The sequence below is a fragment of the Lithobates pipiens genome, unplaced genomic scaffold, assembly GCF_037356315.1.
Source record: "Lithobates pipiens isolate NorthernLeopardFrog02 unplaced genomic scaffold, aLitPip1_a1.2 Scaffold_30, whole genome shotgun sequence".
Taxonomy (NCBI): Eukaryota; Metazoa; Chordata; class Amphibia; order Anura; family Ranidae; genus Lithobates; species Lithobates pipiens.
The window spans coordinates 29,133,063-29,159,979 of record NW_027507791.1 but is presented as its reverse complement, the minus strand read 5'-3'; the positions used below and the strand labels follow the sequence as shown (position 1 = coordinate 29,159,979).

The 26,917-nt window shown below is 46.3% G+C and overlaps 1 protein-coding gene and 1 pseudogene across 3 annotated transcripts; one reads left to right on the top strand and one right to left on the bottom strand.

Annotated features, from left to right (window-relative positions):
- The first annotated feature begins 1,931 nt into the window (after positions 1–1,931).
- Positions 1,932–25,284, top strand: LOC143942511 (uncharacterized). 3 transcript variants are annotated; one of them, XM_077463826.1, is made up of 4 exons: positions 13,314–13,441; positions 21,257–21,420; positions 23,050–23,612; positions 23,664–25,284. In XM_077463826.1, the coding sequence occupies exons 2-4, from the start codon at positions 21,283–21,285 to the stop codon at positions 24,859–24,861; spliced, it is 1,899 nt and encodes a 632-aa protein (XP_077319952.1). In that variant the 5' UTR covers positions 13,314–13,441; positions 21,257–21,282; the 3' UTR covers positions 24,862–25,284. The 3 variants fall into 3 exon arrangements, with proteins under 3 accessions (XP_077319951.1, XP_077319952.1, XP_077319950.1); XM_077463825.1 differs by lacking the exon at positions 13,314–13,441 and adding an exon at positions 1,932–2,014 and having other exon boundaries at positions 23,050–25,284; XM_077463824.1 differs by having other exon boundaries at positions 23,050–25,284.
- Positions 6,116–6,988, bottom strand: LOC143943411 (beta-1,4-galactosyltransferase 3 pseudogene; annotated as a pseudogene).
- Positions 25,285–26,917: the final 1,633 nt, after the last annotated feature.

The window sequence follows — 26,917 nt, the reverse complement described above, 5'->3', positions numbered from 1 at the left end:
ACTGGCCCCCTGTGACATCCTCCAGACTGGCCCCCTGTGACATCCTCCAGAGTGGCCCCCTGTGACATCCTCCAGACTGAGACTGGCCCCCTGTGACATCCTCCAGACTGAGACTGGCCCCCTGTGACATCCTCCAGAGTGGCCCCCTGTGACATCCTCCAGACTGGCCCCCTGTGACATCCTCCAGAGTGGCCCCCTCTGACCTCCTCCAGAGTGGCCCCCTCTGACCTCCTCCAGACTGAGACTGCCCCCTCTGACATCCTCCAGACTGAGACTGCCCCCTCTGACATCCTCCAGACTGAGACTGCCCCCTCTGACCTCCTCCAGACTGAGACTGCCCCCTCTGACATCCTCCAGAGTGGCCCCCTGTGACATCCTCCAGACTGAGACTGCCTCCTCTGACCTCCTCCAGACTGAGACTGGCCCCCTGTGACATCCTCCAGACTGAGACTGGCCCCCTGTGACATCCTTCAGACTGGCCCCCTGTGACATCCTCCAGACTGAGACTGCCCCCTCTGACCTCCTCCAGACTGAGACTGCCCCCTCTGACCTCCTCCAGACTGGCCCCCTCTGACATCCTCCAGACTGAGACTGGCCCCCTCTGACATCCTCCAGACTGAGACTGGCCCCCTCTGACATCCTCCAGACTGAGACTGGCCCCCTCTGACCTCCTCCAGACTGAGACTGGCCCCCTCTGACATCCTCCAGACTGAGACTGCCCCCTCTGACATCCTCCAGACTGAGACTGCCCCCTCTGACATCCTCCAGACTGAGACTGCCCCCTCTGACATCCTCCAGACTGAGACTGGCCCCCTCTGACATCCTCCAGACTGAGACTGGCCCCCTCTGACATCCTCCAGACTGGCCCCCTCTGACATCCTCCAGACTGAGACTGGCCCCCTCTGACATCCTCCAGACTGGCCCCCTCTGACATCCTCCAGACTGGCCCCCTCTGACCTCCTCCAGACTGAGACTGGCCCCCTCTGACCTCCTCCAGACTGAGACTGGCCCCCTCTGACCTCCTCCAGACTGAGACTGGCCCCCTCTGACATCCTCCAGACTGAGACTGGCCCCCTCTGACATCCTCCAGACTGAGACTGGCCCCCTCTGACATCCTTCAGACTGGCCCCCTGTGACATCCTCCAGACTGAGACTGGCCCCCTCTGACCTCCTCCAGACTGAGACTGGCCCCCTGTGACATCCTCCAGACTGAGACTGGCCCCCTGTGACATCCTCCAGACTGAGACTGGCCCCCTGTGACATCCTCCAGACTGAGACTGGCCCCCGAGATGCTCCAGACGCCGTCGTCGCCGCACCTTTCAGTTTGAACTGCGGCGCCGCCCACCTTCCATAGACACTGGCAGCGGGGGGGTGGGCGGCGCCGCAGCATCTCTATTGTAGACCAGCTTCTGGTCTTCTTTAAAATGGCAGCCAGCGGAGACATTGTCTCCGCCAGCTGCAGACCTCTAGCGGCCGGCAGCAAAGTTAACGGGACAAACCGAATTTCCCGGGACGTTTCCCGGGACAAAATTAATTCGGGACAAGGGTCCTAATCCCGGGAATGTCCCGGGAAATTTGGGACAGTTGGCAACTATGCTAGAGTTGCCACCTCATCCCTTTAAACCCCAACACCTTTGAATTACTCGGGTTCCGAGGCTAATTAAATGCAGATAAGGCATCGAGTGAGTTTAACTATCACCCTAATTAAGCACAGAACCCGTGTAATTAATATGTGTTCGGGTTCAAAGGGAATGAGGTGGCCACCAAACCCCCAACACACGTCCACCATGAAACTGGATCTTTTCCGGTGTTTTACAGGTTTGGGTTTATGAGCTCTGACTAATGGGAAACTCATTTATAGGAGTTCTGGGTGGTTATAAAACCTGGTCGGTTCTTATATTCGTGCGTCAATGTGGAGAGACCGGAGCCAGGGAGAGGATCTGAAGATAGAGATACAGATCTGAAGATCGAAGTAGGAGATCATAGGTGGAGGCTAGAAGTGGACATCGCAGTGGTGAGGATTGCCGGAGGAGATGATCACACTAGAAATCAATGGCAACCATACTGGAGAATTGGTAGAGATCATAGTGCTGAATATCATAGTTAGAGAGTATATAGTGCTGGAGATCAAAGGTAGAGAATACTGGACAGAGATCATAGTGCTGAAGAATATAGGTGTAGACCATAGGTGAGGATCCTTGATAGATTTCATAGTTAGAGACCATAGGTAGATACATAGTGCTGGAGAGCATAAGTAGATATTGAAGAGCTAGACATCATATATGGAGATCATAGCACTGGAGATCAGAGGTTGAGCTTATGGCATTGTAGATCATAGGTAAAGATCGTGGACCCCCAGTGGTGGAGGGCATGGACAGAGACCTTAGTGCTGGAGATCATAAGTAGATATCGTAGAGATAGACATCATATATGGAGATCATAGCACTGGAGATCAGAGGTTGAGCTTATGGCATTGTAGATCATAGGTAAAGATCATGGACCCCCAGTGGTGGAGGGCATGGACAGAGACCTTAGTGCTGGAGATCATAAGTGGAGATCATACGTAGGTAGAGGGCATAGGTGGAGAATATGGATAGATATTATAGTGCTGGAGATCATAGGTTGAGCTTATGGCACTGAAGATCATAGGTAGAAATCATGGACAGAGACCCCAGTGGTGGGGATCATGGACAGAGACCATAATGCTGGTGATCATAGGTAGAGATCATAGGTGGTGATCATAGGTAGAGTTCAAAGGTGGAGATTATGGATAGATATTATAATGCTGGAGATCATAGGTAGAGATCATGGACAGAGACCATAGTGGTGGGGATCATGGACAGGGACCATAGTGGTGGGGGATCATGGACAGGGACCATAGTGGTAGGGATCATGGACAGGGACCATAGTGGTGGGGATCATGGACAGGGACCATAATGCAGAGGCAGAGATCATAGTGAGCCCATGTATAGATATAATAGCGCTAGAGATCATAGGTAGAGATCATGGACAGAGACCCCAGTGGTGGGGATCATGGACAGGGACCATAGTGGTGGGGATCATGGACAGGGACCATAGTGGTGGGGATCATGGACAGGGACCATAATGCAGAGGCAGAGATCATAGTGAGCCCATGTATAGATATAATAGCGCTAGAGATCATAGGTAGAGATCATGGACAGAGACCCCAGTGGTGGGGATCATGGACAGGGACCATAGTGGTGGGGAACATGGACAGGGACCATAGTGGTGGGGATCATGGACAGGGACCATAGTGATGGGGATCAGGGACAGGGACCATAGTGATGGGGATCATGGACAGGGACCATAGTGGTGGGGATCATGGACAGGGACCATAATGCAGAGGCAGAGATCATAGTGAGACCAGGTATAGATATAATAGCATTAGAGATCATAGGTAGAGATCACGGACAGAGACCCGAGTGGTGGGGATCATGGACAGGGACCATAGTGGTGGGGATCATGGACAGGGACCATAATGCAGAGGCAGAGATCATAGTGAGCCCATGTATAGATATAATAGCGCTAGAGATCATAGGTAGAGATCATGGACAGAGACCCCAGTGGTGGGGATCATGGACAGGGACCATAGTGGTGGGGATCATAAACAGGGACCATTGTGGTGGGGATCATGGACAGGGACCATAGTGGTAGGGATCATGGACAGGGACCATAGTGGTGGGGATCATGGACAGGGACCATAATGCAGAGGCAGAGATCATGGTGAGCCCATGTATAGATATAATAGCGCTAGAGATCATAGGTAGAGATCATGGACAGAGACCCCAGTGGTGGGGATCATGGACAGGGACCATAGTGGTGGGGATCATGGACAGGGACCATAGTGGTGGGGATCATGGACAGGGACCATAGTGGTGGGGATCATGGACAGGGACCATAGTGGTGGGGATCATGGACAGGGACCATAATGCAGAGGCAGAGATCATAGTGAATTTATAGATATAATAGTGCTAGAGATCATAGGTAGAGTCTTTGGGTAGATTCATAGTGAATGAGAGCATAGGTGGAGATTGTAGAGCTGGACATCATAGATAGAGATCATAATGTTGGATTTCATAGGTAACCCAAACTTTCATGATGCAGAGTTCATACTGGGGGGGTACGTGACCCTACCTTCCATGATGCAGAGTTGGTATGGGAGGGGAAAGTGACCCTTCCTGCTATGATGCAAAGTTGGGGTATGGGGGCATGTGACCCTTCCATGACACAGAGTTGGTATGGGGGGCATGTGACCCTTCCTTCTACGATGCAAAGTTGGGGTATGGGGGGGCATGTCACCTTTTTTTCTATGACACAGAGTTGGTATAGGGGGAATGTGACCCTTAATTCCATGATGCAAAGTTGGGGTATGGGAGGCATGTTCCCTACCTTCCATCATGCAGATGTGGTATGGGGGCACGTGACCTTTTTTTTTCCATGACGCAGAGTTGGTATGGGGGTTCATGTGACCCTTCCTTCCACGATGCAAAGTTGGGATATGGGAGACATGTGACCCTTTCTTCGATGATACAGAGTTGGTATGGGGGGCATGTGACCCTTCCTTCTATAATGCAAAGTTGGGGTATGGGAGGCATGTGACCCTACCATCCATGATGCATATTGGTAAGGCGGCATGTGACCCTTCGTTCCTTGATGCAAAGTTGGGATATGGGAGACATGTGACCCTTTCTTCGATGATACAGAGTTGGTATGGGGGGCATGTGACCCTTCCTTCTATAATGCAAAGTTGGGGTATGGGGGCATGTGACCCTACCATCCATGATGCATATTGGTAAGGCGGCATGTGACCCTTCGTTCCATGATGCAAAGTTGGGATATGGGAGACATGTGACCCTTTCTTTCATGATGCAGAGTTGGTACGGGGGGCATATGACCCTACCTTCCATGATGCAGAGTTGGTACGGGGGGCATGTGACCCTACCTTCCATGATGCAGAGTTGGTATGGGGGGACAAGTGACCCTTCCTTCTATAATTGCAAAGTACTGGTAAGGGGGCATGTGACCCTACCTTTCATGATGCAGAGATGTTTTGGGGGCATGTGACCCTACTTTCCATGATGCAGAGTTGGTATGGGGGGGCATGTGACCCTTCCTTCCATGATGCAAAGTTGGGGTATGGGGGCATGTTACCATACCTTCCATGATGCAGAGTTGGTATAGGGGGCATGTGACCCTTATTTCCATGATGCAAAGTTGGAGTATGGGAGGCATGTGTAACCCTATCATCCATGATCCATATTGGTATTGGGGCATGTGACCCTTCCTTCCATGATGCAAAGTTGGGGTAAGGGAAGCATGTTCCCTACCTTCCATGATGCAGATTGGTATGGACGCATGTGACCCTTCCTTCCATGATGCAAAGTTGGGGTATGGGAGGCATGTGACCCTTCCTTTCATGGTGCAGAGTTGGGGTATGGGAGGCATGTGACCCTTCCTTCCATGGTGCAGAGTTGGGGTATGGGAGGCATGTGACTCTTCCTTCCATGGTGCAAAGTTGGGGTATGGGAGGCATGTGACCCTTCCTTCCATGGTGCAGAGTTGGTACGGGGGAGCATGTGATTCTTCCTTCCATGGTGCAGAGTTGGTATGGGGGAGCATGTGATTCTTCCTTCCATAACATACAGTTGGTATGGGGGCTTATGGCTCTTCCTTCCAAGATGCAAAGTTGGGTTCCTGAGCAGGCAAGGTCTGACACATTAGGGTGGAAGGAGGGTACTTAGCCCTGTGTAACATACATCCCAAGTCCCCCCAAAACAGGGACCTACCCTGGGGCTCTGGCAGACTAACTGTGATGCAAGGGAGCACAAATAGGTAAGTAGATTAGCCAACAGAAGACTGGCTATCAGGCGTACCTGTTAGTTTGCCCTGAGTAGATAAAGTATAGTTTCCCTTTAACACAAAAAAAGTAAAATAAATGGAAAATACAAAAATACAATTAATTTGGATGAAGCCTTAACCCTTCCGAACGCCACAGACATAGGAAATGTTTTGATAGGAGACCTTGGATCGAAATCGAAAAAATAATGAAACATTTGAGCATGGGAGTACAGCTAGTCAGTGCCAGCCAGAATTGTCAAAACCATGGTGTGAATCCTTTGCTTGTGCCGATGTCCACCATGATATCGGTGTAGAGCAGGAGAAGTTCCCTGGATAGCAGTTTATACTGGAGGAGGTTGCTCATGTCATCTTGTCTCCAAACCTTGGCCAAAAGTTCCATCCATCCCGGGTTTACTTCATTCTTTTTGTGTGGTTCACGCCGTATCATTTTAAACCCCCCTTAAACAATGGAGGGCCACAATACCGACATGCCACTGACCTCCACTCTAGTGGTAATCTCGTTGTCCTCACCACCACAGCCCCAGGAGCTAGTTGGCAAACGATTCGTTTTCATGTACTGCTCAGAGGGGGGAATGCACAGGCACCTCCAAAATGGCGGTCATAGGGCAAATCATAACCGAATGGGCACTGGCGGCTGGTTGGGGAACCAGCCACAGGTGTATAGGTTGCCGCCACTTTTGGAGAAGAGGTCCATGTCATGGAAGAACAAGTAGCCCCAGTCCCCATCCTTCATGGCTTCTTTAAAGCCAACGTTCATCAGCTTAGCACAGTTAAAGGTGAACTTGCCCACCCAGTGGATGATGTAGATACTGTAGTTCAGCTTGTGGGAGCTGCATAATGGGGTGCAAATTGTACAAGAGATACTTAAGGTGGTGCTCTCCCTGTTCCGGTGAGGTCTGATGGTGGCAGTTTTCTTTCTGGAGATACAGTTGGGGGGCTTGTAGTGGACTCCTTAGGTCACATTAGGGTTCTCGCATAGTACTTCTTCCAGGGTCAAGGACTTTAGAAACTGAACCCCAATAGGCCCTGATGAAGAGATCTTCGAGCACTTTGTCAATGTCTGATTCCCTTCATTGCTCCCAGCTCTGAAACGTAGCTTGTCATACATATCCTCAAGAAGTGTTGGGTTCTGGGTACTGGGCTGTACCACAAAACTTGAGGATACTCTGCTGTAGAATCCCAAAGGAGTACGTGACCACCTTCTTAGCCCCCAAGTAGCACAGGAGGGCCAAAGCCACCAGCGGGACGCAGAGAAAGAGGGGCAGGTGACGTCTTTTTTGCTGTGTCCATTGTTCAGTTCCCTGAGGCCCAAATCCAGCCAAAAAAATATATTAAAGGCGTACGGGGTGCAAATTCTACAAGAGATACTTAAGGTAGTGCTCTCCCTGTTCCGGTGAGGTCTGATGGTGGCAGTTTTCTTTCTGGAGATACAGTTGGGGGGCTTGTAGTGGACTCCTTAGGTCACATTAGGGTTCTCGCATAGTACTTCTTCCAGGGTGTCAAGGACTTTAGAAACTGAACCCTGATAGGCAATGATGAAGAGATCTTCGAGCACCTTGTCAATGTCTGATTCCCTTCATTGCTCCCAGCTCTGAAACGTAGCTTGTCATACATATCCTCAAGAAGTGTTGGGTTCTGGGTACTGGGCTGTACCACAAAACTTGAGGATACTCTGCTGGAGAATCCCAAAGGAGTGTGTGACCACCTTCTTAACCCCCAAGTAGCACAGGAGGGCCAAAGCCACCAGCGGGACGCAGAGAAAGAGGGGCAGGTGACGTCTATTTTGCAGTGTCCATTGTTAAGTTCCCTGGGGCCCAAGTCACCCAAATCCTGCCAAAAAAATATTAAAGACGTACTTAATCCAGATAATTATAAGTTCTGCCTGGTCCTTCTTAAGAAACAGTATCTTCTTGTTCTACGCAGTCATATGATTGAGAAGATTGATATAGAAAAAAAGTGTGGAAGAGGAAAATCTACAAAACCAGATCTCCGGGATACAGGCTTGGAGCGGCAAGACACTTTTTAAGCGCGTTTCGGTCTTCAGCCACGCTGGCTCTTTTGAAGAAAACCTTGCTCGCAGATGAATCCCGTGCCAGTGTAGGCAAGCCATGGTGGCACCACAGCAATTTCATGCACTGGCTTGAAACTGGGTTCCTGGTAGACATGTGTGATTCGTTTCGTACAAATCCCTATATTCGTACGAATTTCCCAAAATTCGTACGTTCGGGAGGATCCGAAATACGAATTGCTGTGCGTCCGAATTCTGTACGCAATACGAATTTTTGTTTATGAATTTCGGATCAGTTGTCGTCGCATCGACGACTCAGTCATTATGCTTATTATGAGGGGCTCCCACCATCCCTGTGCTATGCTGACTTCCTCCTGGGGCTGCTTATTATGAGGGGCTCCCACCAACCCTGTGCTATGCTGACTTCCTCCTGGGGCTGCTTATTATGAGGGGCTCCCACCATCCCTGTGCTGTGCTGACTTCCTCCTGGGGCTGCTTATTATGAGGGGCTCCCACCATCCCTGTGCTATGCTGACTTCCTCCTGGGGCTGCTTATTATGAGGGGCTCCCACCAACCCTGTGCTGTGCTGACTTCCTCCTGGGGCTGCTTATTATGAGGGGCTCCCACCATCCCTGTGCTGTGCTGACTTCCTCCTGGGGCTGCTTATTATGAGGGGCTCCCACCATCCCTGTGCTATGCTGACTTCCTCCTGGGGCTGCATATTATGAGGGGCTCCCACCATCCCTGTGCTATGCTGACATCCTCCTGGGGCTGCTTATTATGAGGGGCTCCCACCATCCCTGTGCTATGCTGACATCCTCCTGGGGCTGCTTATTATGAGGGGCTCCCACCATCCCTGTGCTGTGCTGACTTCCTCCTGGGGCTGTACCTCTGCTGTGCATATTATGAGGGGCTCCCACCATCCCTGTGCTGTGCTGACTTCCTCCTGGGGCTGCTTATTATGAGGGGCTCCCACCATCCCTGTGCTATGCTGACTTCCTCCTGGGGCTGCTTATTATGAGGGGCTCCCACAATCCCTGTGCTATGCTGACTTCCTCCTGGGGCTGTATCTCTGCTGTGCATATTATGAGGGGCTCCCACCATCCCTGTGCTGTGCTGACTTCCTCCTGGGGCTGTACCTCAGCTGTGCTCATTATGAGGGGTTTCCACCATTCCTGTGCTGTACTGACATACTGAGCACAGCAGGGGTACAGCCCCAGGTGGAAGTCAGCACAGCACAGGGATGGTGGGAGCCCCTCATAATAAGCAGCCCCAGGAGGAAGTCAGCATAGCACAGGGATGGTGGAAACCCCTCATAATGAGCACAGCAGAGGTGCAGCCCCAGGAGGAAGTCAGCACAGCAAAGGGATGGTGGGAGCCCCTCATAATATGCACAGCAGAGGTACAGCTCCAGGAGGAAGTCGGCATAGCACAGGGATGGTGGGAGCCCCTCATAATAAGCAGCCCCAGGAGGAAGTCACCATAGCACAGGGATGGTGGGAGCCCCTCATAATAAGCAGCCCCTGGAGGATGTCAGCATAGCACAGGGATGGTGGGAGCCCCTCATAATAAGCAGCCCCAGGAGGAAGTCAGCATAGCACAGGGATGGTGGGAGCCCCTCATAATAAGCAGCCCCAGGAGGAGCAGGTGAAAACTGGAGCAGCGGTGCATGGCAGACAATCCGCTTCTCTCTTTCTCATCTAATGAAAATTCGTATTTCGGATAGGAAATTCTTCAACGTTGTATTTAGTATTTTGGATAAAAACCAAACTTCCATCAGCATCGACTGTCATATTGAGGTATATTTTTGCCTTTAAATTCATCGTAACGAACGTCGTTCATACAAGTTAACGAACCTAACGACAATTCGTATTTCGTATGAAACGAAACGGAATTTCGGACACGAAATACGAAGTACGAATTAATGTTAATACGAACCATAACGGAACAGAACGAAACAAAATTATTGACGGCGCCCATGTCTAGTTGCTGGTCTGGATGAACAGGCTACTGACCCAACAACTGCAATGGTAGCCCTACTCCACCTCATAAGAAGAAGAACCAGAATATTTTAAGTTTCTCCTTCCCTTTGATTTCTTGCCAGATACACCGGGAGATGTTCCAGGGATCATTTGAGATAATAAGACATGCAAAATTTCAGAAAGTCAAAGCAGACCATTTTTTTCTGTCCAAAATATCTTGAAGAACGCATCCAAACAAACCATAGACGTGTAAGTCTAACCAGAACTTCTTACGTTAGTTTGGGGTAGAGTGGGGAAGGGTAAAAACCATAGTACTTCTATCCCCGGCTATGGTTCAGAGCAGCTATCACTAAATGGAGGACGGTGGTCCAGACCTGGACCGAGGGACAGTCCTATCCAGACCACCAGCCAGTCCCCAGCCCAGGTTCTTACCCTTCTCTGCAGCCATTGGTTGCTAGGACTGTATCCTCATGACCATGTGCATGCCTTGATCAAGTAGAGTTCCTCAGTCCAGACCTGTAGCTTACTAACCTCCTGCCTCTCACCTTCTGCTTGCCTGGTGCTAAAAGGCATTGGGGGGACTGTTAAGGGGGACACTTGATGTAAAGGGGGACATCTGATGCATGGGGACACTGTGATGGGGACACTTGAAGTAAGGGGCATGGGGACAGCAGATGTAGGGGGTTTGAAGATGGGGACAGCTGATGTAAGGAGTCACTCTGATGGGGACACCTGATGTAAGGGGGCATGGGGGTCAACAGATTTAGGGCATACTGACATGGAGACACCAGATGTAAGGGGTCACTCTGATGGGGACATCTGATGTAAGGGGACACTGTGATGGGACACATGATATAAGGGGACATGGGGGCAGCAGATGTAGGGGTACGAAGATGGGGACTGCTGATGCAGGGAGACATGGGGACACCAGATTTATGGCATACTGAGATGGGGACACCTGATGTAAGGGGGCAGTCTGATAGGGACATCTGATATAAGGGGGCAGTGTGATGGGGACATCTGACATAAGGGGGCACTGTAATGGGGACACCGGTTGTAGGAGGCCACTGTGATGGAGACACCTGATTTAAGGGGGCATTCTGATGGGGACACCTGATGTAAGGGGGACACTTTATTGTACCTGATGCAAGGAGGCTCTGTGATGGGGATACCTGATATAAGAGGGCAGGGGGACCCCAGATGCAAGGGTGCACTGTAATGGGGACACCTGATATAAGGGGGCATGGGGACACCAGATTTAGGTCATACTGAGATGGAGATTCCTGATGAAAAGGGTCATTCTGATGGGGTTATCTGATGTAAGGAGCCATTTTGATGGAGACACCTGAGGGGCCACTTTCATGGGGAAACCTGTTGTAGGGGATACTTTATTGGGGACACCTGATGAAAGGGGGCACTATGAGAGGGATAACTGATATCAGGGGGTACTGGGGATACCTGATATAAGAGGGCATGGGGACACCAGATGTAGGGGGTTCTGAGATGGGGACAGCTGATGTATAGGGGTACTGTGGTGGGGACACCTGATATACAGTAAGGGGGCTTTGGGACACCAGATGTAGGTCATACTGAGATGGGGACACCTGATGTAAGTGGTCACTCTGATGGGGACACCTGATGTAAAGGGGCACTCTGATGGGGACACCTGATGTAAGGGTGCACTCTGATGGGGACACCTGATTTAAGGGGGCACTCTGATGGGGACATCTGATGTAAGGGGCAACTGTGATGGAGACACCTGACCTAAAATAAGGAGGCACTATCATGGGGAAACCTGTTATATGGGACACTTTAATGGGGACACCTGATGTAAGGGGGCACAGTGATGGGGTCACTTTGATTGGGACATCTGATGTAAAGGGCAACTGTGATGGAGACACCTGATATAAGGGGGCTCAGTCATGGGGACATCTGTTATAGGGGACACATTAATGAGAACACCTGATGTAAGGGGGCACTGTGATGGGGACACCTGATATAAGGGGGCATAGGGACACCTGTTGTATGGGACACTTTGATGGGAAAACCTGATATACGGGGGCGCCGTGATGGGAATACCCAATATCAGAGGGCACTGTCATGGGGACACCAGTTGTAGGAGGCCACTTTGATGGAGACACTTGATATAAGGAGACACTTTAATCGGGGCACCTGATGTAAGGGGGCACTGTGATGGGGACACCTAATATAAGGGGACATAGGGACACCTGTTGTAGGGGACACTTTAATCCTGATGAAAACCTGATGTAGGGGGCACCGTGATGGGAATACCCAATATCAGAGGGCACTGTCATGGGGACACCAGTTGTAGGAGGCCACTTTGATGGAGACACTTGATATAAGGAGACACTTTAATGGGGGCGCCTGATGTAAGGGGGCACTGTGATGGGAATATTGAATATAAGAGGACATGGGAACACCAGATGTATGGGGGTTCTGAGATGGGGACACCTGATGTATAGGGATACTATGATGGGAACACCTGATATAAGCGGTCACTCTGATGGGGACACCTGATCTAAGGAGTCACTGTCATAGGGACACCTGCTGTAGGAGTCCGCTGTAGTAGAGACACCTGATATTAGGGGGCACTCTGAAGGGGACACCTGATGTTAGGGGGCATTCTGATGTAGAAAGCTGATGTAAAGGGGCACACTGATGGGGACCTATCTGAGTCATAGCACAAACATGAAATCCGTCTCCTTTGGGTAAAATACTGGAATTGGCGCCTTTCTTTTTTTTTTTCGACAAAAAAAAATGTAGTATTTCTATCCGTCTTGCTGTTAGCAATTTACACTCACTTCCTGTCTGGTAAATCCGTTGTCACCAGAACAGGAAGTGAGGGGAAATACATTGATGTCCGGGGCTTCGCGAGAAGGCTTAACCCTTCCCCAAGCCTTCTAAAGCAACAAGTTTCGGCTTGACGCTTTAATTCAGCCTAATATTTTGGCCAGGGGACAGGGAGGTGTCCCGAATCTGCTTTTGGACTAATGACATGCATCAATATTCAGAAATTTCAAGTACGCAATTTCTATTCCGAAACAAAGGCCCCAGTGAGGCGGCTTTATTAAGTCATCTATGAAACTAGACAAACAGGTTAATTAAACTTGCAGATTGAACTTTCTTCTGTGATAAAACCCAAAGCCTCTTCGTGTCATACAAAACTTCTGAACGGTGTAGTCAATAAGAAATTTACTTTTTTTAGACTATTTAGATCATTTATTGATTTTTTTTTGCAATTTTGTGGCCCATCTTCTGATCCAGACATACGTTGGCCACCCAGGGAGTCACGTGGAAAGTTGTTGACTAGTCTCAAGTGGCGGGACGTGTTTGGAACTCTGGGCTGGGTGACACATGTTGTCTCATTTTAGGCAGAACCTCCCTAATTGATGGTACTGGCCAAACAAGTATGGGCTGGCCAAAAAGTCAGAAATAATGAGGTGACACAAGGTGCCTCCTTAGGAATAACTAGGCCACCCTCTCCCTATAAATGCTTGCTGAGATCGGTCATTCCTATTCTGCTGTCTGCTTCGTGTTAGTGTGGAGGAGGTAAGTCCTGCATTCTTTTATACATTCCTGACAGAACTCATACCTTATACATTTGTTTTTTTTTTAAAGAAATTGGTTTTACCTTAATTTTCATACTGTACATAAGGGATCTGAAAAGATTGCAGAGAACATTTGGGGCTGCTAAGTTCAGTTTGGTGCATTCAAATGAAATTGAGAGTCTACCATTATAGATGTCTTGAAAATGATGGAAAATTTAGGTAAGGGGCGTGCTCGGTGGTCAAGAGTCTTCTAACCCTCGAAAATGTTTTGGGGCTTTAGGAGACCCCCTGCTAATAATTATTATTACATTAACAGAAAAGATGGCAGAGAACATTTGGGGCTGCTAAGTTCAGTTTGGTGCATTCAAAATGAAATTGAGAGTCTACCATTATAGATGTCTTGAGAATGATGGAAAATTTAGGTAAGGGGCGTGCTCGGTGGTCAAGAGTCTTCTAAAGCAGTAGAAGGGATCTGAAAAGATTTCAGAGAACATTTGGGGCTGCTAAGTTCAGTTTGGTGCATTAAAAACGAAATTGAGAGTCTACCATTATAGATGTCTTGAGAATGATGGAAAATTTAAGTAAGGACGTTCACGGTGGTCAAGAGTCTTCTAACCCTCGAAAATGTTTTGGGGCTTTAGGAGACCCCCTGCTAATAATTATTACATTAACAGAAAAGATCACAGAGAACATTTGGGGCTGCTAAGTTCAGTTTGGTGCATTCAAAATGAAATTGAGAGTCTACCATTATAGATGTCTTGAGAATGATGGAAAATTTAGGTAAAGGGCGTGCTCGGTGGTCAAGAGTCTTCTAAAGCAGTAGAAGGGATCTGAAAAGATTTCAGAGAACATTTGGGGCTGCTAAGTTCATTTTGGTGCATTCAAACGAAATTGAGAGTCTACCATTATAGATGTCTTGAGAATGATGGAAAATTTAGGTAAGGGGCGTGCTCGGTGGTCAAGAGTCTTCTAAAGCAGTAGAAGGGATCTGAAAAGATTTCAGAGAACAATTGGGGCTGCTAAGTTCAGTTTGGTGCATTCAAACGAAATTGAGAGTCTCAGTCTACCATTATAGATGTCTTGAAAATGATGGAAAATTTAGGTAAGGGGCGTTCTCGGTGGTCAAGAGTCTTCTAACCCTCGAAAATGTTTTGGGGCTTTAGGAGACCCCCTGCTAATAATTATTACATTAACAGAAAAGATCACAGAGAACATTTGGGGCTGCTAAGTTCAGTTTGGTGCATTCAAAACGAAATTGAGAGTCTACCATTATAGATGTCTTGAGAATGATGGAAAATTTAGGTAAGGGGCGTTCTCGGTGGTCAAGAGTCTTCTAAAGCAGTAGAAGGGATCTGAAAAGATTTCAGAGAACATTTGGGGCTGCTTAGTTCAGTTTGGTGCATTCAAACGAAATTGAGAGTCTACCATTATAGATGTCTTGAGAATGTTGGAAAATTTAGGTAAGGGGCGTTCTCGGTGGTCAAGAGTCTTCTAAAGCAGTAGAAGGGATCTGAAAAGATTTCAGAGAACATTTGGGGCTGCTAAGTTCAGTTTGGTGCATTAAAAGCGAAATTGAGAGTCTACCATTATAGATGTCTTAAGAATGATGGAAAATTTAGGTAAGGGCGTTCTCGGTGTTTAAGAGTCTTCTAACCCTCGAAAATGTTTTGGGGCTTTAGGAGACCCCCTGCTAATAATTATTACATTAACAGAAAAGATCGCAGAGAACATTTGGGGCTGCTAAGTTCAGTTTGGTTACCTCAAACAAAATTGAGAGTCTACCATTATAAATGTCTTGGGAGTGTTGGGGAATTTAGGTAAGAGCAAGCCCAGTGGTCAAGAGTCTTTTGAGGCAGTAGAAGGGTCCTTGGTTTGAGATGGGCTTCCTTATAGGAAAAAAACTCTGTAAACAAAGTACATCTTATATCAGCCTTCATCAACCTTTCTACCCCAGAGGAAGCCTTAGGATTTTCAGGTCTCAGGGAACCCTCTGATAAAATGAACCCATTGGTGGTCAGTGAGGAGAATGCTTCCCTATGCCCTTGTACACACGTTCGGACATTCCGACAACAAAATCCGTTGGATTTTTTTCCGACGGATTTTGTCCGCAACTGGTGTTCCATACACACAGTCGGACAAAGTTGTCTCCAAAGTTATAGCCAATAGCTTTGGTCTCGTAATTTGATCTGAGCATGCGTGGCACTTTGTCCGATTGGAATTCTCTACAAATATGAAAGGCATAAATTGTTTCATTGTTCAAGGAACCCCTAGAAACCTTTGGCGCAACCCTAGGGTTCCACAGAACCCTGGCAGAGAAACATTGTTCTAGAGTAGGGGTCTACAAATGTTCTTGAGGAGGCTAGACTGTGGCCATTATGAGTAGAAAATGCCCTGGTGTCACTGGGAGTAAAGGATGCCCCATTATGGTATTGTCGGGAGGAATAGTGCCTTATTGTTGGTATTAAGGGAAGAAATAGTTCCCCATCATTAGTGTCATTGGGAGGACTAGTGCCCCATCATTGGTCTTATTGAGAGGAATAGTGCCCCATCATTGGTGTCATTGGAAGGAATAGTACCCCATCATTGGTATTAGGGGGGAAATAGTTCTGCATCATTGGTGTCAGTGGGAGGAATAGTGCCCCATCATTGGTATCAGGGGTAGGAAAAGTGCCCCAGCATTGGTATCAGAGGATGGAATAGTGCCAAATCATTGGTATCAGGGGTAGGAATAGTGCCCCATCATTGGTATCAGGGGTAGAAATATGCCCCATCATTGGTATCAGAGGATGAAATAATGACCCATCATTAGTGTCATTTGGTGGAATAGTGCTCCATCATTAGTGTCATGTGGGGGAATAGTGCCCCATCATTGATATCTGGGGTAGGAACAGTAACCCATCATTGTTGTCACTAGGAGGAATTGTGCCCCATATTTGGTATCAGAGGTTGGAATAGTGCCCCATCATTGTTATCAGTGGGAGGAATAGGGCCTTTCGGGTTGGTGTCAGTAGGAATAGTGCCCCATCATTAATGTCAGTGGGAAGAATAGTGCCCTATTGTTGGTATCAGTGACAGTAATTATGCCCCATTGCTGGTGTAGAAGAAGTAGTGGCTTGTATTAGTGAATGAATGATTGAAATACTTGTATAGCGCACAATGCGAACTGAATCGCCTCTAGTGGGAGTAATAGTGTCCCAAGGGCCTGATAAAGGCAAGCAAAAGGCCACATCTGGCCCTGGGTTGCAATCTGGTGACCACTTTTCTAGAAAAACAGTAGGGTTATGAGGAACCCCACTTGGGAATGGCTGTCCTATCTAGTTTCTCACTCTTGTAGCTAACATAGTTCTAGCCATTCCTTGGCCAAACTTTGCCGAAGGTCTAAACCTTTTTTTTTTCATGGAATGCTGAGGGGTCAACAGAACTGGGAAATTTCAGTCTAAAATTTTTCCATGACCGGTACGGGGCAAAAACTCAACCCTCATCCGTTCAGAGAGTACCGTCCAACCACCACCCTTAAATTTCCGTGTGTCTGGTAAAATAGGCAACAATTCCCAACAATTCCTCTCTCGCCACCATCAATCGTTTTCAAACCTTTCCGAAAAACTGTTCAGTCTAAAGGACTTTATCTTTTGGCTTTAGTCCCTCACCAAATAAAAATAAAAAATCGAGTTCACATTCAAGCGTTCTAAAATATATTCCCAAGATTAATTTTTAATTTTAAAACCTCTCAATTAAGGACGTGTCTCCCACAGACAACTTAATGTACTTCCCTGTTCTGCATTCCTGCTCACTCATAATGGGAGTGTGTACGTGGGTGGAGGAGAAGACTTATTATTTCACATATAAATCTGGTAATTATCAGTGACTCGCTAATGATGTGTTGTCAAATGGATATATTAACGTGTTATACATTACAGACCAGCTCAGGCAGTTTTTTTTTGTTGTTTTTGTTTTAGGCCCTATCATCTCATTAGGCAGTTTTGGCAAAAAGCTTCCCAAACCATTCTGCACATTTTAGCATCCTTTGGTGCTCCCTGTTACTTTTTTGGGAGTTTGGTTCGAATTTTCTTCAACTTTGTCGAGACTTTTGGTTGGAAAATTCAAAATATTTCGAGTTTCAGGAATTTTTTTAAAGAATGGGTAAACCACAACCCTTTACTCAGGGTTACCGGTGCCACCAGCAGTTGGCCAACTCCATGGGTTGAGACTTTTGGTTTGGGAAATTCTAAATAATTTGAGTTTTGCAAATTTTAGCAAATTTTGCAAATTTTTTTTGCCAAAAAGCTTCCCAAACCATTCTGTACATTTTAGCATCCTTTGGTGCTCCCTGTTACTTTTTTGGGAGTTTGGTTCGAATTTTCCTTGACTTAGTTGAGACTTTTGGTTGGAAAATTCAAAATATTTAGAGTTTCGGGAATTTTTTTAAAGAATGGCTAAACCACAACCCTTTATTCAGGGTTACTGGTGCCACCAGCAGTTGGCCAACTCCATTGGTTGAGACTTTTGGTTTGGGAAATTCTAAATAATTTGAGTTTTGCAAATTTGAGCAAATCTTGCAAAATTTTTTTGCCAAAAAGCTTCCCAAACCATTCTGCACATTTTAGCATTCTTTGGTGCCACCTGTTACTTTTTTCGGAGTTTGGTTAGAATTTTCCTTGACTTGTTTGAGACTTTTGGTTGGAAAATTTCAAAATATTTCGAGTTTCGGGAATTTTTTTAAAGAATGGCTAAACCACAACCCTCTAATCTGGGTTACTGGTGCCACCAGCAGTTGGCCAACTCCATTAGTTGAGGCTTTTGGTTGGAAAATTCAAAATATTTAGAGTTTCGGGAATTTTTTTAAAGAATGGCTAAACCACAACCCTTTACTCAGGGTTACTGGTGTAACCAGCAGTGGGCCAACTCCATTGGTTGAGACTTTTGGTTGGAAAATTCAAAATATTTAGCGTTTCAGGAATTTTTTTAAAGAATGGCTAAACCACAACCCTTTACTCAGGGTTACTGGTGCCACCAGCAGTTGGCCAACTCCATTGGTTGAGACTTTTGGTTTGGGAAATTCTAAATAATTTGAGTTTTGCAAATTTTTGCAAATTTTGCTAATTTTTTTTGCCAAAAAGCTTCTCAAACCATTCTGCACATTTTAGCATCCTTTGGTGCTCCCTGTTACTTTTTTGGGAGTTTGGTTCGAATTTTCCTTGACTTAGTTGAGACTTTTGGTTGCAAAATTCAAAATATTTTGAGTTTCGGGAATTTTTTTAAAGAATGGCTAAACCACAACCCTTTACTCAGGGTTACTGGTGCCACCAGCAGTTGGCCAACTCCATTGGTTGAGACTTTTGGTTGGAAAATTCAAAATATTTAAAGTTTCGGGAATCTTTTTAAGGAATGGCTGAGCCACAACCCCTTTACTCAGGGTTACTGGTGCCACCAGCAGTTGGCCAACTCCATTAGTTGAGACTTTTGGTTTGGGAAATTCTAAATAATTTGAGTTTTGCAAATTTTAGCAAATTTTGCAAAATGTTTTTGTCAAAGAGCTTCCCAAACCATTCTGCACATTTTAGCATCCTTTGGTGCCCCCTGTTACTTTTTTGGGAGTTTGGTTCGAATTTTCTTCAACTTTGTCGAGACTTTTGGTTGGAAAATTCAAAATATTTAGAGTTTCCGGAATATTTTTAAAGAATGGCTAAACCACAACCCTTTACTCAGGGTTACTGATGCCACCAGCAGTTGGCCAGCTCCATTGGTTGAGACTTTTGGTTTGGGAAATTCTAAATAATTTGAGTTTTGCAAATTTTTGCTAATTTTAGCAAATTTTGCAAATTTTTTTGGCCAAAAAGCTTCCCAAACCATTCTGTACATTTTAGCATCCTTTGGTGCTCCCTGTTACTTTTTTGGGAGTTTGGTTCGAATTTTCCTTGACTTAGTTGAGACTTTTGGTTGGAAAATTCAAAATATTTAGAGCTTCAGGAATCTTTTTAAGGAATGGCTGAACCACAACCCCTCTACTTGAGGGTTACTGGTGCCACCAGCAGTTGGCCAACTCTGTTGGTTGAGACTTTTGGTTGGAAAATTCTAAATATTTAGAGTTTCAGGAATCTTTTTAAGGAATGGCTGAACCACAACCCCTCTACTTGAGGGTTACTGGTGCCACCAGCAGTTGGCCAACTCCGTTGGTTAAGACTTTTGGTTGGAAAATTCAAAATATTTAGAGTTTCGGGAATCTTTTTAAGGAATGGCTGAACCACAACCCCTCTACTCAGGGTTACTGGTGCCACCAGCAGTGAGCCAACTCCATTGGTTGAGACTTTTGGTTGGAAAATTCAAAATATTTCGAGTTTCGGGAATTTTTTTAAAGAATGGCTAAACCACAACCCTTTACTCAGGGTTTACTGATGCCACCAGCAGTTGGCCAGCTCCCTTGGTTGAGACTTTTGGTTTGGGAAATTCTAAATATTTAGAGCTTCAGGAATCTTTTTAAGGAATGGCTGAACCACAACCCCTCTACTTGAGGGTTACTGGTGCCACCAGCAGTTGGCCAACTCTGTTGGTTGAGACTTTTGGTTGGAAAATTCTAAATATTTAGAGTTTCAGGAATCTTTTTAAGGAATGGCTGAACCACAACCCCTCTACTTGAGGGTTACTGGTGCCACCAGCAGTTGGCCAACTCCGTTGGTTAAGACTTTTGGTTGGAAAATTCAAAATATTTAGAGTTTCGGGAATCTTTTTAAGGAATGGCTGAACCACAACCCCTCTACTCAGGGTTACTGGTGTCACCAGCAGTGGGCCAACTCCATTGGATGAGACTTTTGGTTGGAAAATTCAAAATATTTAGAGTTTCGGGAATTTTTTTAAAGAATGGCTAAACCACAACCCTTTACTCAGGGTTACTGGTGCCACCAGCAGTTGGCCAGCTCCATTGGTTGAGACTTTTGGTTTGGGAAATTCTAAATAATTTGAGTTTTGCTAATTTTTTAAAAGGATGGCTAAACCACAACCCTTTACTCATGGTTACTGGTGCCACCAGCAGTTGGCCAACTCCATTGGTTGAGACTTTTGGTTGGAAAATTCAAAATATTTAGAGTTTCGGGATTTTTTTTAAAAGAATGGCTGAACCACAACTCTTTACTCGGGGTTACTGGTGCCACCAGCTGCTGGCCAACTCCATTGGTTGAGACTTTTGGTTTGGGAAATTCCAAATAATTTGAGTTTTGCAAATTTTTTAAAAGGATGGCTGAACCACAACCCTCTACTCAGGGTTACTGGTGCCGCCAGCAGTGGGCCAACTCCATTGGTTGAGACTTTTGGTTTGGGAAATTCCAAATAATTTGAGTTTTGCAAATTTTTTAAAAGGATGGCTGAACCACAACGCGATTGATCTCTGCTCAGGGTTACTGGTGCCACCTGCAGTCGGCCGACTCCATTGGTTGAGACTTTTGGTAGGGAAATCTAAAATTTTTGAGTTTTGTGAATTTTAGGACATACTAATTCCCAGAAGAATATATTAGTGGGATGAAGTCTCCAAGTGTACCTGTAGGGTTGGTCGGGAAGTGGCACAAAGCTTCCTATTGGACATTAGAGGCCACACAGAAACCCAGAAGGCCGTCTCCTAAATAGCAAGGCATCCCTGGTGTAGCTACACCCATGTCCTTGGGGCAAAGAGAGAAAAATAAATTGGGGGAAACAAAAACTCATAGTAATTGGAAATGGTCGGGAGAGCTCCTGATTCTGGGGTGACCCTGTCTATTAGGGCCCATACAGCTGCTAAAGTAGGAAACCTCTTTCTAAAAAAACTAATCTTTTTGTTCTCTACCTGCAGGAAAAAAAAATCCCTAATTTGCAAAAATGTCATCTCTCATCGCATCAATCCAACAAATTATTGCGGTTTTTGATAAATATGCCAAGCAGGACTGCAGCCACTCCAAACTGAACAAACAGGAGCTCAACCTTCTGATTCAGAATGAGTTTACAGATGTCATAAAGGTAAGATGACCAATTGGTAATTGGACAAACCTCATGAAGGGGGCCTTGATCTTGTTAGAGCAGATGGATCCATCCAGTTGTGGAGGGTGCCATTGCTCGACATTGAGAAGGGGTGTTGGTTCAGGGGTGGAGCTCATCTCGCTGATGCACAGCCACAGCCCTGAAAGTAGAAGCGATACTCGATGTTGGGCAGCCTACAGTACAGGACTGGAGTTCGATGAACTCCAAAATGTATGTCTACACTAGCCAAACATCTATGAACAATTGGCCATCACACTTTTATGAGTTTATTGGACAAGCCATTCCAGAACAATGGCCATTAATATGGAGTTGCCCCCTCCCTTCATGGCCATTAATAAGGAGTTGCCCCCTTCCCCCATGGCCGTCAATATGGTATTGCCCCCTTTGCAGTTATCAACATCCTCTACTCTTTCCACAAGAGTTTGAAGGATGTCTGTGGAAACTGTTGCCCATTTGTGAGGTTGGGTACCAATGTTGGATGAGAAGACCTGGTTTACACATTGGGCTTCATGTTAGGCACCAAAAAAAAAAAAATACCTGGCTCACACATTGGACCTTACTTTGGGCACCAAAAAACAGACTTGGCTCACACATCTGGCCTCACGTTGGGCACCAGAAAAGAGCTGACTCATACATCTGGCCTCATGTTGGGCACAAAAATAAAAAATACCTGGCTCACACATTGGACCTTACTTTGGGCACCAAAAAACAGACTTGGCTCACACATCTGGCCTCACGTTGGGCACCAAAAAAGACCTGACTCATACATCCGGCCTCATGTTGGGCACAAAAATAAAAAATACCTGGCTCACACATCTGTCCTCACATTGGGCGCCAATAAAAAAAAAAGACCTGGCTAGCAATCGGCATTCCAATTGATCCCAAAGGTGTTTAGTAGGGTTGAGGTCAGGGCTCAGTATAGGACACTCTAGTTCCTCCACACCAAACTGGTCAAACCATGTCTTTATGGAGCTGACTTTGTACAGAGGGGGAAGCACAGTTATGCTGGAACAGAAAAGGTTTTCACCAAACTGCTACCATAAAGTTGAAAAGACATAATTGTCTACAATGTTTTTGTATGAAGTAATATTAACAGGACCCCTCACTGGAGACACCTGAACTCCCATCATGTGGAGGGGTCCTCATACTTTTGGCCGTATAGTATATAGATTTGGCTGAAAAATAGGTTTTGGCCTAGCTAAACCTTAAACAATTCCCTTGTTTTAGTGTTTTTCCTTTATTTTTACCTGGTAATTTTACAACCAACACACAACATTATCCCTAGGGGGCTACACTCACTCCTTAGGTGTATCTAAAGAGGGAGCCATGATAGCCACCCAGGCTAGGCTACAAATATGTCTGCCTTTGTTCATCTCCATTACATTGAGGATGGGGGAATTACAAGTTTAGAGAAGGAAGATAAAATGTATTCTTGACCTTAAAAATGAAAACTAATGCACCGATCACATCTAACGCTTGGCAAGCTGCATTATATTACATTTTTATTCTTGGCCTTAGTTATCCTTTGAGGAAAGTTGCCTTCGATGCACTCGTAGTGCTATCTCTGGTCAGCCTCAATGCCAAAAACCTTTTTTTATTTTCTTTCAGAACCCCAAAGATCCCAATACCGTCTCAACTCTGCTTAAAATTCTTGACGAGAACAATGACGGAGAAGTGGACTTCAATGAATTTTGTGACCTCCTCTGTAGAGTACTGAAATCCTATTACAAGGCTGTGCGTGAATCAGATTCCGCATGCCAACAAGGTGAGAAGGCAACGCAGGATTCATCAAAGGCAAGTGACGCCCCTCCTAAATATTACCAGAATCCTCTCTACCCCAAGCCTTTTTATGGCTCTCAAGATAAGTCTTCAAACCAAGGCCAAAGTGGAAGCAGTGTGGATCAACATGGTGGGAAAACATTGGGAGATGCCACCTCTACATCGGGTACCCCCCAATCGTGCGGAGATAATAATGTGCCTACAGGTGATAGCTCAACTCAGACTGACAACCGCAGGGCTCCAGATAACACATCTCAAGTAGGGAATGCCTCTTCCAGTTCTCAGCAGAGTCAACAGGGAAAAGATCAAACATCCCAAGTAGGTACCACCTCCTCCTCTGGTTCCCAGCAGAGCCAACAGGGAAAAGATCAAACATCCCAAGTAGGTACCACCTCCTCCTCTGGTTCCCAGCAGAGCCAACAAGGAACATGTCAAACAGGTACCACCACCTCATCCTCCAGTACTCAGCAGAGCCAACAGGGAAAGGATAAAGCACCCCAAGTAGGTACCACCACCACCTCATCCTCCAGTACTCAGCAGAGCCAACAGGGAAAGGATAAAGCACCCCAAGTAGGTACCACCACCACCTCATCCTCTAGTACTCAGCAGAGCCAACAGGGAAAGGATAAAGCACCCCAAGTAGGTACCACCACCACCTCATCCTCCAGTACTCAGCAGAGCCAACAGGGAAAAGATAAGGCACCCCAAGTAGGTACCACCTCCTCCTCTGGTTCCCAGCAGAGCCAACAGGGAACATGTCAAACAGGTACCGCCACCTCATCCTCCAGTACTCAGCAGAGCCAACAGGGAAAAGATAAAGCACCCCAAGTAGGTACCACCATCACATTCTCCTCCAGTTCTCAGCAGAGTCAACAGGGAACATATCAAACAGGTACCGCCACGTCCACCAGTGCCAATCGGAGCCAACAAGGAACTGATCAAACATCTCAAGTAGGTACCACCTCCTCCAGTTCCCAGCAGAGCCCACAGGGAACATGTCAAACAGGTACCACCACCTCCTCCGGTTCCCAGCAAAGCCCACAGGGAACATACCAAACCGGTACCACCTCCTCCACCACCAGGACCCAGCAGAGCCAACAAGGAACAGATCAAACATCTCAAGTAGGTACCACCACCTCTGGTTCCCAGCAGAGCCAACAGGGAACATGTCAAATAACTCAAGTAGGTGACGCCACCACTTCCACTGGTTCCCAGTCTCGGGGTTACCAACAAGATAAAAATCTGATTACTCAGTCCGGCTCATCTAATACTTCCCAGTCCCAAAACCAACAAGATACCTCCACCACCACTGCTCAGTCTAAACAGGATCAAGACCAAACAGCTCAAGCAAGTACCACCTATCAGTCCCGAAACTACCAGAAGAGTACAGACCAAACATCCCAAGCAGACCAGACATCTGCACAAGGTAGCTCTGGACAAGCCCAACAGGAACCCCAGAAGTTCCACCAACACGCCGTATACATACCTCCCCCAACTCTGGGCAAAGCGGCTCAACCCCCTCAACAGCCACCTTCTTACTCCGAAGTCCAACGGGGCTCAGCCACTAGCCAACAACCCCCACAGGAGTACCAAGAAACCCAACAACCCCAGGTATATCAGTGCCACAAGAAAAGCATGTAGGATGAAGTTCCCTCTCAACCGTCGATACGTCAACTATGACCTCTTGCCTAAAATCAATATTCTCTATAAGGGTGTCCATCGAGAGGAGGTTCCACCGAGAAGGGTGGATGATAGAAAACTTTCTCTTTTTTCGACTTGCTTGACTTACCTCAATTCTTACACGATTTCACCGGAGAGTTGATGGTCGACCCAAACTCATAATGTTCGTTTTGTGTTGATGATTCCGACACTTTTTTTTTCCTGGTTTGTGGTAGCTTACAGCCCACAGAATCGTTGGGTTTGATAATAATAATTGCATCTGAAGCCTTCCTCCACCACGACGTGACCTGTTACTCTTATGTGCGAGTCTCAAGTCCTTTCGTTCTTGTTTGCAAATTGACCTTATTTACTACAGTATTGTAATAAACGGTTAAAAAAAAAAAATGAATGGCGGTGTTTTTTTTTTTGGTTTCTTAAGAAAAGGGCCCTCAAAATTTATAGTTGAGCTTCCTGCACCGGAAATTAATGGCGAATAACCGGATTCTGGAGTCTGTAGACACTCTATGTAGACAGACATCGGGCCGTCTAGAAGGTAAGTTGTGTTTTATATTAGTTTGAGGGCCTAGCGTTGGAGTTGGGTGTCGAAGGTCGAAGAACATCACAGCACCCCCCCGGCCTCAGTACTCCTCTCAAGAGCCCTCAGCCCTGATGCAAGCAGTGGGAGGGGTTATGCAAATATAGATGACGCTAGACGTCCCCCCCACCCCCAGCCAGGAAATGAGGCGGGGCTTCATCTGACTTCCTGCAGCTTCTCATGCACATTGTGAGAAGATGACAGTGTGCATTAGACTGTCTAAGAAGGGGCAGACTTCCCTTCACTTCCTGTTGCATTTCCAGGTCAGGAAGTGAAGAGAGATCTTCCCAAAGGGAACACAGACAGCCGAAGATACACCGTCCGGGGGGGGGGGGGGGCACCCCCTAGAACAATGTTGGGCTCTCTATATACTATAAATGTCAGACTCTGGGGTTAGGGTCGGAGTTATAGTTCTGGGCTCCATGGTAGGAGCTCATTGTAAGGGTTGAAGTGAAAGAAGAATCTCATTTTTTTACCTTCAGCTTCAGCAAAAGAAGGTGTCCTCTCTCGGGTGAAGCACTGCTGGGAAGGCAGCCCCAGAGGAAGGAAAAAGTATTTACAGGGAAAAAAACTAAAAATGGTAACCCTTACACTAACCATAAAGGTAACCCTAATAGTAACCCCAACACTAACCCTAATTATAACCCTGATAGTAACCCCCGACACTAACCCTAATTATAACCCTAATAGTAACCCCAACACTAACCCTAATTATAACCCTAATAGTAACCCCAACACTAATCCTAATTATAACCCTAATAGTAACCCCAACACTAATCCTAATTATAACCCTAATAGTAACCCCGACACTAATCCTAATTATAACCCTAATAGTAACCCCAACACTAATCCTAATTATAACCCTAATAGTAACCCCGACACTAACCCTAATTATAACCCTGATAGTAACCCCCGACACTAACCCTAATTATAACCCTAATAGTAACCCCAACACCAACCCTAATGGTAACCCTAATAGTAACCCTGACACTAACCCTAATTATAACCCTAATAGTATCCCCAACACTAACCCTAATTATAACCATTATAGTAAACCCCAACACTAACCATAATAGTAACCCCAACACTAACCCTAATTATAACCCTAATAGTATCCCCAACACTAACCCTAATTATAACCATTATAGTAAACCCCAACACTAACCATAATAGTAACCCCAACACTAACCCTAATTATAACCCTAATAGTATCCCCAACACTAACCCTAATTATAACCATTATAGTAAACCCCAACACTAACCATAATAGTAACCCCAACACTAACCCTAATGGTAATCCTAATAGTAACCCCAACATTAACCCTAATAGTAAAACTAATAGCAACTCCAACACCAACCCTAATGTTAACTCTTACACTAACTCTAATAGTAACCCTAACACCCTTACACTAACCAGAATGGTACCCCACTAAACCTAATGGT

Excerpts from the sequence above, each read along its gene's own strand:
- LOC143942511 (XM_077463825.1), top strand. The coding sequence starts at position 21,283 with ATGTCATCTCTCATCGCATCAATCCAACAAATTATTGCGGTTTTTGAT. Across the intron at positions 21,421-23,049 it reads AGTTTACAGATGTCATAAAG|AACCCCAAAGATCCCAATAC; the intron begins GTAAGATGACCA and ends ATTTTCTTTCAG.